The 12411-nt window shown below is 42.4% G+C and overlaps 1 protein-coding gene across 2 annotated transcripts in view; it reads left to right on the forward strand.

The window, feature by feature from the left end:
* The first annotated feature begins 663 nt into the window (after nt 1-663).
* CRAMP1 (cramped chromatin regulator homolog 1) overlaps nt 664-12411 on the forward strand; it is a 115091-nt gene continuing 103343 nt past the window's right edge. The window contains exons 1-2 of one of the 2 annotated variants that reach the window (XM_043969770.1): nt 664-798; nt 3412-3764. In XM_043969770.1, coding sequence (XP_043825705.1) covers nt 3413-3764 — 352 coding nt within the window. In that variant the 5' untranslated portion in view covers nt 664-798; nt 3412. Of the gene's footprint in view, nt 799-2823; nt 2980-3411; nt 3765-12411 lie in introns of those variants that run through there. The other variant, XM_043969764.1, reaches the window with a different exon arrangement.

Genomic DNA, 12411 nt, shown 5'->3' on the forward strand with positions numbered 1-12411 from the left:
TCGGACCCACCCATCTTCCTGCCCCGAGTTCCTTGCAGGCAGGCGCGCGCGCCAGCCCTGGCCAATGAGCTTTTAGCTGGTCGGGCGCCCCGTTGGAAGCGCAGGAAAGCTGGTGGCGTGCTCGTGCCCGAGCACCTTCCCCCAGCCTTTTGCGCGCGTCCGTGGCCCCGCGCGCGGTCGCGTTGCGGCGCCTTTTGCCTCTGCTGCTGCCGGAGCCGGAACTGCTGAACGCCGCGGTGAAGTGCCGGGGCCGGGAGAGAAGCTGCCGGCAGTCGCGGGGCGCTTGGGGGGCGGCGGATCGTAGTACCGGCCGGAGCTTCCGACAGTCGTCAACCCTCCCCCCGGAGAAGCGGGGGGGGGGGGGTCTTCCCTCGGACCCGCGCGCGGGGTCGCGCCGCGCCTCCCTGCGGGGCCCGGGGCTCCGAACGGACCTGCCCCTGCCCAGCCCTTGCTTGGCCCACGGTGTCTCTCTCTCTTGCTCCCTTTCCGAAGGACACTCCCCCTGGCCCTTTCCCCCTTCGCGGGCGCCTGGCCGGAGGCCGCCCTGAACCGCCTCGGGGGTGGGGAGGACGGAGCGGCGGCTGAGGCGGCCGGGCTCAGGCCGGCCGAGCCTGAGGCCCGGCCCTGGGCAACCGGGGCCACCGCCTTACAAGGGAGGGCTCCGGGGGCCCGGGCCGGGGGAGGTGCGTGGTGACCCCGGAGCAGCCCCCCGGAGCAGCGGGAAGGATACCCCTGGACTGCGAGCAGCCGGCCGGAGAGCCCGCGGTGACAGGCTGCATCTGGGCATTGATGTCTAAGGTAAAGGACCGGGGTATACTGGGGCGCCGGATCGATTACTTTAAAGTGGAGGGGGTCGGGAGGGATGGGCACTCGGCGAGTTCTGTGCTGGGGTGGGAGGACAGTGCTCAGCTTGGTGTCAGCATCGAGAAGAGCTGCACCAACGGTAAGGGGTCACCCCCTTGATCCACCTTAGTTCAGAACCTGTCATTCTGTCGTGACGATAGAGGATGTGCCTGTAGGGAGAGAGCAAAGCCACGAGACAGGGGCTAATCGGAAGAAAAGTGATCTAAGGTTGGTAAGAGGGCAGATTGGAGAACGTAAAATTTAGAAACAAGGTGCCCTGTTTCAGGAAGCATCTTCCAGGTGGTATGGAAGGACCATCAACCTGGGCAGTTGTGCTGTGCTTAGAATGAATCAGTTCTTGTTGGAATGGTCTGAGAATCCGGGACTTAATACCGCATGGGTGGTTGTCTTGCCATTGGTATTATGAAAGATAGAAAAGTAGGCTAGTGCGCCCTGTCTCCCCCCCCCCCCCCCCCCCCCCGGTGTTTGACTACCGTTGTTGCTCTTTTTTTCCTGAAAATGGGAATTGCACCTTTGTTCACCATCAGGTAGTAATGCTGGGGTTACCGTCTTTGTAGAATGATTCAACTGTATTGCAACAGCTTTAAAATTTTTAGAACCTGCAGTTTTCTGTACAACTGTATCTTCTGTATACATACCAGCTATCTGCTTGGCGTTTTTCAGTTCTGAAAAATTGTGTTCTCGGTTCTGCCTGGTATCTGCATTTAATGTGTCTGGTAAATTTTGTTTGCTCAAGTTATTATTTGATAGGTAATTGTTTTTAAGACTTTTATTAAGCTAAATGTGTGTTGCTGGCCTAATACTTGAGGTAACGTGTATGACAACCAAGATCTTTGCCTCCCCCTACAAATTTTATACCAAGCAAAGCTCTTCATAAGTTCTCAGTTTTATGAATAGGAAATTGTAATATTGCTCCCTGCCCTTGAATCAGTTCTTGTAAAATATGTTTTAGATGTTGCTTTCTATATCTATTGTCTTCTGTAGTTTTTAGTAGTATTTTATTTTTGATGCTTCGTGTCACTTTTATCAGTTCTATGAATTAGTGATTTACATCACAGATTAGATACATGAAAAGTCAGATTTCATATCTGTGTTATACACAGTACATACTATTGGGCATATACTGATGCTATGCCTATTTTAAAGTTTGCTCGTTACTAAAGAAAACATTAATACATTCTATAGCATCTAGTATATTCTATATCATTAATTAGTTAATTCAATTTAAAATAATAGGTTGTTGTTTTCTCCAATTGTTGTGTTCTTGGGCATAGTTCTGAAGACTATGAGGAACTTATACTATTTAGTTTTGTTTTATAACACATGGATTAATATTTTTGTCCACAGACATTTACATAAGTTGTTTTTGAGGGAAACTGATTTTTGAGAAAAGCCATTTTTCATTGAACAGATTTAACTTGTGGGATTTTTACATGCAATAGATAAGAAACTATGGCAATGATGATGAAAAAATTTTAATGAAAGAATTCCTACAAGCCTACTTGGAAATAACTATCAAACTCTAAACGCAGCTAAGTGTTTGGTGCAACAGGCTCTTTTGTTGAAAAGAAAAAGAAAAACAAACCCTCAAACACCTTTTTTTGCCTTATTCTGAAATTATCTGTGGGTCTTATTTTTGAAGTAACTTCTTTTCTGATTCCAGAAGACAATAACTTATAGGGATTTGGGGGCTTAAATTGCTGTTTATTTTATTTTTTTTTAAATGCAAAAAGGTGACAGCAGCTTTCTGTGTTGGTGTTCTTTGCAAAGTGGCCAGCTTGAGGTTGGCTCCTCCTGCACTTGATCTTGGGCCCTCTGCCCCTTTCCTGGGGTGAACTTGTAGCTAGTGGCAGGAATAGGTGTGCAAAATGTTGTAGTCCTTTCCCCTTTTTTGGGGGGGGGGCAGTGTGGGGGGAGGGGGAAGGAGTTGGGAATCTTTGCAGCCTTGGCCAGCCCCAGCCCCAGAGTCAGAGCAGGAGAGAGCTCCACACGCACAGAGAAGCTGCTGCTGCATCTAGGACGATGAACCATTTCCCCCCTGGGTAGGTCGGATCACCTCGGCTCCATGGTGAGGAGAAAGAAGACAGCCCCCGGCCCCGAGGACCCGCAGCATGGGTAGGACGGAGAGGGGGCCCTGCAGCGGCTTCGGGGGCCCCGCAGCTCCCCGGGGTCTTCGCCGTCTGGGGCTGCTGCTGCTCTGGTTTTCTCTCTCTTCGCGAGCGCTTCAGACGCCTGACTTTGGCTGGGCCGTTTCCTTGGCAAATCCGCCGTCCAGCCCCTTTGGAAGGGTCCGGAGCCCTCCGGGTCGGTTCTGGTGGGGGGTGGGTGGGCTGGAGACCCGGCCCCGGCCCCCTGGCAGACCGGGCCCGGGCTGTTGGGCCGGGACAGGCAAAGGAGCCGAGAGGGGATTTGTAACAAACAACGGCGGCCATGTTGAGAGGGAATTTCTGCAGCTAAACTTCTCCCCTCTCTGGGCCAGGGATTTTCTCTCCTTTGCGGGTCTCATGAGGTTTTTCCTTTTTTCTTTCCTTTTCCCCCTTCCCCTAGGATGACAGTGAAGTTGGGAGACAGCAGCAGCGGGGAGGAAGGGCTCAAAAAGCTGGGCAAGAGATCAGCAGATGAGGAGTCCCTGGAAGAAGAAGGGGCTGGAGGAGGAGAAGCAGCTGAGGAGACCAGCCACAGCACAAAGAAAGAGGAGAAGATTATCAATAATAATAACAGTAATAACCCTTCCTCCTCCAGCCTGCAACAAGCCCCGTCCCCACTTCAGGCCTCCTCCCAGGACCAGCATCATTTCTTAAGGTCCAGTGTGAGACCTCAGAGCAAGAGGTTCAGGAAAGATTCAGCCTGTGCAGTTGGCAGCAGCAGCAGCAGCAGCAGCACCAGTGCCAAGGGAAAAGGTATGATCAGCTCTCCCCAAAACCCCTCAAATCACATTCCCATACACCAAGACCCTTCCCCAAATTTTCAGGGTCTGCCACTTTGTTCTTTTCACTGGAGGGTCCTGGTGGCTAGGGCCTTCTTCTTTTTCCCCTCCCCCAACCTCTACACCTCCATACTACTTAAATTGCTGTAATGGCCCACACTTCAGTTTACATTTGCAAAATAGGCACTTTGGAAACTCTTTTTTGAAATAACCTGTAGTCTTAAATTGAATCTATTTTGAGCTTCAGTAAATTTCTTTTATTTCGGCTAGTAAATTGGAGTCTAATAGTGTGTTTTTCAGGTGATTGTTAGTAAGTCTCTGTTTTAGACTATGATAGAAGAGTTTAGGTTTGAGAAGTATTTAGAAAATTAAAAAAGGAAGATATTTAACGTTTTTCCTTTCTGGAAAGGTAATAATTCTAACAAAGGAACTGGTTTGGTTTGGAGAAAATAATTACAAATGGCTGCGTTTGACTGCATTGGTCATAATTTGTATTATTGTATGGCTTTACCATAAGTCTGTCATGAGTGCAAAACTATTAGGAACATTAAGAGTGTTGTTTCTGTTAAATTTGCAGTTGTTTTACTTTATTGTCTTGGATAAAATTATACTTCATTAAGAGTGGTGACTTTTGAAGAGGATGTTCTATTGACCTAATGCTATTGTATAGGAACAGTACTTAAAAACTAACACCTGTCATTTTATCTTGACATTTTTTAATAGACATTAGTGGTTAAGTAAGTATACCTCTCCTATTTAATTTTCCCCCCTAAAGTGGGGAAAAAGTGCCAGATTTTATCCTTCGCTTGTATATGTACCATGTCAACTTTTTTGTGTTGATACTATGTCTTAGGGCTGTGCCATTGCTTAACTATGTAAAGGAATTAATAATGATCTCGTTTATATTCAGATACTCACATTTTATGGATTCAGAATTAATTCAGGAAATACCACATCCATCATGTTAGAATTATATGTGAATGAATCCTTTTCATTGAACTTTGTGAAATGATGGTTAGTTATTTGATAAAACAGTCCCAGTCATTTTAATGACAGATTTGAGGAGATGGTGAGCAAATCAGTTTTGCTCAAAATTTAATAGTCCTCCCAAATCCTCAACTTAAAAAAAGTCAATGGACTCTGGAATCATTGGTACTACTAATATTTTATAAAGATTTTTGATGTGAGATAAAAATACAAGAGTAAAATGACTTTGTGTGTGTTAAAATGTTAAAATTGCCTGGGGCAAGTATTTTCTTTGAAGTGTAAAGTTTTGTGCTGATTGGGGTGGGGAGAACCCAACCTATTTATGAAACCCATTTGCTTCATTAAAATTAACTTTTTCTTTTGTCAGCTTAACTACATTGTATACAAGTGCCGTGAATGACTTTCTCTTGCATAAGTTAATGAAAAGAAACTTGACAATAAATCCATCACGCCTACTTTTATATTAAATATTAGAGAGTGATGAAGGGAGTTGGCCTTACTTTTTAGAATTGAGTAGCTTCCAAATAGGATGCTGAGAATGGCAGCATGACATAGTGGAGCCATGGATTTGAAGTCAGAAGACCTGGCACTTAGGAACAGTCATTTAACCTATCAGAGCCTCAGTTTCCATATCTTTAAAATGGGAACAATTAGGAAAAGTGCTGTCGAAATATCAATTAATTCTCTTTTCTGAAGCAGTGATCATTAACTTGCCATGAAATTATTTTTCTGTAAGTGAAATATGAATTTGGGAAGGACTTGAACTCCAGAGGAAAATGTGTCTACTCTGTGTTTTTACTGACAGGTTTTTCTCCTTTTCTTTCTTTCTTTCTTTTTTTTTGGTGGGGCAATGAGGGTTAAGTGACTTGCCCAGGGTCACACAGCTAGTAAGTGTCAAGTGTCTGAGGCCAGATTTGAACTCAGGTCCTCCTGACTCTAGGGCTGGTGCTTTACCCACTGTGCCATCTAGCTGTCCCCCTCTTTTTTTTTTTTAAGTGTATAGTGTAACTAAAGAGTGGCAGTGGCTTTAGGAGAAAGGTTGAGGAAGTATATACGCTTTTCCTATTCAGTAGCTTGCCTGACTACTTAGTGTTTTATTTCCTAATTTAACCTCTTATTTGCAGCAGTATGATGAGCCTGGTCAGCCTCAGTCCTTCAGATATGCTTTTAATGTTTCCAGGATATTTTTTACTCTGTATGGAGTATGAAAACCATTATACCAACATTATTACCCTCAAACAAGAAAAAAATTATGCTTTTGATAGTTTTCCCAACTTATTATATCTCTCTAAGCTTTAAAAATAGTTCTTAACTTAAGGGAACATTCCTTTTACAATCCGTAAAAACTTTGCCTTGGGACTGGAGAGTGTAAATATCAGCAAACAAATGAACCACCAGGTCATTAAATCTTAACACTTTCAAAAAAGTAATTTATATAATTGTTTTTGCCAATTTAGATATTAAGGAGGCAGCTAGGTGGCACAGTGGATAAAGCTCCGGCCCTGTGTTCAGGAGGACCTGAGTTCAAATTTGACCTCAGACACTTGACACTTATTAGCTGTGTGACCCTGGGCAAGTCACTTAACCCTCAATGCCCCACCAAAAAACAAACCCAAAACTCAATTTAGATATTAAAGTGAAAGCATCTCTTTATATTATAGGATAACATTAATTGATGTGGGTGAAGAAAATTAGTGAAGTAGCAGGAATATTTCCTTGACTTAATCCTGTGTTGTCCTCCAGAAGAATACAAGTTGTTGGCTTAATGATGAAAAAAAATTTCCACTAGAAAGCTTTGCATTGATAAAACACTTATGGTTGAAGGTATATGTGGATAGTTGTTTCAAAGACATAATCTTAAGACCATAACCAGAATTGATTCTTTCCCTATGTCAATACGTATTTTTATTCACTTTCATAATTAGAATTTTGGAAAGCAGTGTGAAATGGTAGAAAACACTGAGTGAGGTCCAGTAGTCAGATGAGTTATCCTGCATCTGCCACTAACTTACCAGTTTACTGGGAACAAATTGCTTTATCATGCTCTTTCTGAGTTTTCTCATAAAAGGAAGAGTTTCATCTAGATCAGGGTTCTTAATATGTGGTCATAAGCTTAAATTTTTTTTTCATAACTATAATTGGTTTCAATTTAATTGGTTTTTTTTTTTTGTTTGTTTGTTTGTTTTTTGTTTTTTAGTGAGGCAATTGGGGTTAAGTGACCTGCCCAGGGTCACACAGCTAGTAAGTGTTAAGTGTCTGAGGCCGGATTTGAACTCAGGCACTCCTGACTCCAAGGCCAGTGCTCTATCCACTGCGCCATCTAGCTGCCCCAATTTAATTAGTTTTTGACAATTGTTTTCAAAACATCATTTTGAGAAGAAATCTTGCTTCTAAACACAAAAAAATTGTTAAAAACCTCTGTTCTAAATGATCTGTTATCCATTTCAGATTGGGGGAGGGGACAGTCAGAAGCAAATCCCTTTTTTGTTTTTGTTTTTATGAGGCAGTGAGGGTTAAATGACTTGCACAGGGTCACACAGATAGTAAGTGTTAAGTGTCTGAGGCTACATTTGAACTCAGGTCCTCTTGAATCCAGGCCAGTGCTTTATCCACACCTAGCTGCCTCACTGTGTTATCCATTTCAACTCTAAAAATCTGTAATCATTTATGATTAATTGAATTTAAAGGAGATTTCATCCTGAGGTCAGTTTAGGAGTATGTTGTATGTGTGGTATGGTAAAAAAAAAAATTCCTTTGAACAGGCCAGACCTCCAAAGATTGGGTTTTATTTTCAGTGTGATCTTGGGCAAATCAGTTTCTCAATTTCCTCATCTATGAAATGGAGATAGATAATTCGACTCTTTGTCACAGTCTTGTTGTGAGGCACAAATGAGTTATAGGTGAAAGTGTTCTCTGAACTATAAAACTCTATATGAATGTAGGCTATTATTTTTTTTTAAATGTATAAGGTATTTTATTTTTTCCGTTACATGTAAAGATAGTTCTCAACTTTTGTTTATACAAGCTTTACAATTTCAGATTTTTCTCCCTCCCTCCCCTCCCTCCCCCCTCCCCTAGACAGCAGGTAATCTGATATAGGTTATATCTATATATCTCTATACATATACATATAGATATATACACACACATATATATACACATAATAACATTAATCCTATTTCTGCATTAATCCTGTTATAAGAGAAAAAATCAGAGCAGTGATGCAAAACCTCAAAATAGAAAAAAAAACAACAGCACCCAAAACAAAAGAAATAATATGGTTCAATCAGCATCTATACTCCACAGTTCTTTCTTTCTTTTTTTTTTCTTGGATTTGGAGATCCTCTTCTATCATGAGTTTCCTGGAACTCTTCTGTACCATTGCATTGGTGAGAAGAATATAGTCCATCACAGTAGGTCAACACTCAGTGTTGATGATACTGTGTACAATGTTCTTCTGGTTCTGCTCATCTCACTCATCATCAGCTCACGTAAGACCCTCCAGGTTTCTCTGAACTCTTCCTGCTCATCATTTCTTACAGCACAATAGTATTCCATTGTATTCATATACCACAACTTGTCCAGCCATTCCCCAATTGATGGGCACCCCCCTCAACTTCCAATTCCTTGCTACCACGTAGAGAGCAGCTATAAATATTTTTGTACATGTGGGTCCCTTTCCCTCTTCCATGATTTCTTTGGGCAAAAGACCTAAAAGTGGAATTGCTGGGTCAAAGGGTATGCACAGCTTTATTGCCCTTTGGGCATAATTCCAAATTGCTCTCCAGAATGGTTGGATCAGCTCACAGCTCCACCAACAATGCATTAGTGTTCCAATTTTCCCACATAGGCTATTATTATTAGGAAAGTAATAGGCTTATTCCACTGAAGTGCTACTTGAGTGCATCATTCTGCTGTGGAAGTGACCATGGGTATTTGAAAGTACAAGCTCTGGGTAGTCCTGTCAAGGTGGAAAGGTTTTGAGTAGACCTGGTGATGAACTATATATCTGTTGTCTGAGGAATAAATCTAGCTAATCTAAGAGGGGTTCATCACCATTTTGGCTTCATGGTGATACTGTTTTCCAGCCACAGTAACTCTTCATCTGGGTTTAGGAGTCTGAAAACCTGTCCTGGCTCTTCTGAGAACTAGCAGGATTATTAGGAGCAAGATGATTGACTATACTAGATTTCTTCTGTCTACTAAGCCATGAAATCAATAACGCACGTTGTTGAAAATCATATATCCTTGAAGTCGAATAGTTTTGTAGGTTTTAGAGCTTGAAGGGACCTTAAAGATCATTTAGTCTGGCTCTCGTGTGTGTTAACACCTTTCTGTTTGATGGATCACTTAGCAGAACGGGGAAGGGTATTTGTTTGTTGAGCTGCTGGTAATTCTGACCTCCTTGGACCTTCCTAGATAACCAGTTGAGAAAACTTGTCACCGAAGCAAGAGGACAATAAGGTGACAGCTCAGCTGGATGGTGACCAGTTCATTGTAAACCTGGGCTATATTTAGGTTCTGCTTCTTCTCAGATAAGAGGGACACATAGCCAGGCTCAGGTGAGGGTGTGTCATCGTGGTTATCCGTGGAGACTCCTTAGCAGACAGAAAACACTATGTGCCAAGAGTTGTGCCAAGCTCTGGGCGTGCAAAGAAAGCCAAAAAAGTCTCTGCCTCCAAGCAGCTCACATTCTAATGGGGGAGAAAAATATGAAAACAACTTGGTATGTACAACATATATGCAGAGTAGATGGAAGATATTTTCAGAGGGGAAAGTACTATGAGTTGTGGGGACCAGAAAAGGCCTCCTATAGAAGCTGGGATTTGAACTGAGTCGTGAAGGAAGCCAGGGAAATTTAAGACAAGGAGGTGAGGAGATAAAGCATTACAGGCAGTGGGAAACATTTAGTGCAAAGGCATAGAGCCTGAAGGTGGTGTGTCATATGTGAGGATTAGCAGGTAGAGAGCAGTGTGGCCAAGTGAATCCTTTGATTCATATAGGGGAGTAGAGCGTTAAGATGACTGGAAAGCTAGGAGGGAACCAGGTTGAGAAGAACTTCAAATACCACCCTCCCCCCCAGAAAAAGGACTTTATATTTGATCCTGGAGATAATAGGGAGTCACTGGAGTTTATTTGCATAGAAGTGTGACATGGTCAGCTCTATATTCAAGCAAGATCACATTGGCAGCTGAATAGAGGATAAGTGAAGTGGGGAGACCAATTAGAAAGCACCCTGAACTAGCATGTAAGCAGAGAGAAGGGGGCATACATGAGAGGTGTTGTGAAGTGGATTTGGCAGTGTTTTGGCTGTGGGGTGAATGAAAGTGAGGTTGAAGATAAACAATGAGGTTGTTAACCTGGCTAACTGGGAATATGGTGATGATGTCTACACTTGTGGGAAAGTTGCAAAGAGGGGAGATTTTGGGAGGGAGTAAATAGAATAATGAGTTCTGTTTTGGACATTTTGAGATTTAGGTGCCTATGGGACACTGAGTTTAAGATGCCCAAAAGGCAGTTGGAGATTGTGATTATATTTCAAGAGAAAGGAAATTAAGAGTGAGTGTGTATCATCTGCATAGAGATGATAATTGAACCTATGGGAACTCGTGAGATCACTAAGTGAGATTAAAGAGAGGGGACTCAGAAGAGGACCCAGGCCAGAGCCTTGGGGACATCCACAGTAGGCATGATGAAGATGAACATTCAACAAAGGAGTCTTGAGAAAGAGGTTAGACAGGTAGAGAAGGAGGACAGAGCATTGTTAGGAGATGTATTTAAGGGAGAAAGTGGTCAGTCCATCTGTAGTTTCAGAGGCTACAGAGTGGTCAAGGGGGATGAGGATTAAGAAGAGCCCATTTGGCTTGACAGTTAAGAGTCCCCTGATAACTTTGGAGAGGATGGTTTCAATTTGATGATGTGGTTGGGGGTGTTGCCCATTGCTTTTCTATTCCCCTGTCACTGAAGCTGCTGCTACTCTGGGTTCTTCTACCTAAGGTACTTCAGGGATAGAGCAGAGATTACGTGTAGACATGGAAATAGGAGTGGAATGGTTGAAGTCCCCAGAACTTAGGAAAGAGGATATAGGGGCAGCTAGATGGCGCAGTGGATAGAACACCGGCCCTGGAGTCAGGAGTACCTGAGTTCAAATCTGGCCTCAGACACTTAACACTTACTAGCTGTGTGACCCTGGGCAAATCACTTAACCCCAATTGCCTCACTGAAAAGAAAAAAAAAAAGAAAAGAAAAAAGGAAAGAGGATATAACTGAGAGCCACACTAACACAAACACATGGATCACTCTCCACTTTTTTTTTCAGAGGGAGAAGTATCAAATATGTCTTAATGCCTGGAGAATGACTGAACAAATTGGTAAATGACTATAGTGGAATATTATTGTGCTATGAGGGATCATCCATGTATAACAATCAGACGAGAATGAATGAGCAAAAAACTATTAAGTATTACATGTCAGGTAGAGTGAATACTAATAGAAACAATCTCTGCTGTCAAGGAGCACACACTCTAATTTGGGATGGAAAGGCCCAGAAGTCATAAATTGTCAATGGCAGGGTCCAGGGGTCCTTAGGTTAAATTTGTGGGTCATTTGACAGTGCCAGAGGTGTGCAGAGCATAGAAGAAGCAAGGTAGATGATAAGGTCAGGAGGGACATTAGGACCTTAGGCTCAGAAGTCTCCTATCTCACTAAAAGGAATGAATTTGGTGACTCCCATCTCATCCAAGAAGCCAAGCAGCCTGAATGGATTCTGGGTTGCCTGGGCCAAGGAACAAAGACAAGGGTGCAAAAAGAACTAAAAGACATGGTGACTACAACAGTGTAAACAAAAACAACACTAAAAGGCAACAAAACTCGAAGCAAATACAACAGACAATGTTAGTACCAAACTATGGAAGCTAAAGCACAAAGCCTTCCTTTTTTGTTAACAGTTGGTAACTATTAAAATGGAAAGTGACAAGTACTAGGAGGTTTTGCTTAACTATTATTTGGGAATGACCTTAGTGAAGGTTGTTTGTGTGCTTATTTATTGAGAAGTATCACCTGTCACAACAAAATATATTAATAAAACTTTTTTTAAAAGTGGAGGTGAAGTTTCTGTGTATCTTCTCCCCACTTCCTGTGCCCTGAAAAAAATCGGGGTGAAGTCTGGGCAGGGGGTTAGGAAAATTGAATTTGTGTTTGAATTTTCTGCCTTGGTACTTCAGACCTTTTCTTTTCAAGACTCCTAAATTACTACTCCTTCCATCTTAGCAGAGGACCTCATCTTAAACTTCCCTGAAGAAGTTGAGGCCATCTTTTGTGAGCTACCTCTTCCTCAATTCCACATTTCAAACATCTCAGTTTTACCCTCTTTTCTCCTCCTTTGCTCTTTTGGTAAAAAGAACTTAACTGCTTATCTATGGGAGTTTTTCACATTTGTTTCTCTAGAGTGAATTATGTTTGTATTTGTAGCAGTTGTCAATATCATAATGTACATTTTTGAATTTGTTTTCATAGCACATTTGTATAATATGAAAATAAAATAATCATATTGGATAACAGAATTAGCACATTTAAACAAGCAGTGTAAGTCATGGTATTTATATGTGAATGTTTTAGGATCTTATTAATTTCTT

This window comes from Dromiciops gliroides, chromosome 1 (genome assembly GCF_019393635.1).
Source record: "Dromiciops gliroides isolate mDroGli1 chromosome 1, mDroGli1.pri, whole genome shotgun sequence".
NCBI classification, from domain to species: domain Eukaryota; kingdom Metazoa; phylum Chordata; class Mammalia; order Microbiotheria; family Microbiotheriidae; genus Dromiciops; species Dromiciops gliroides.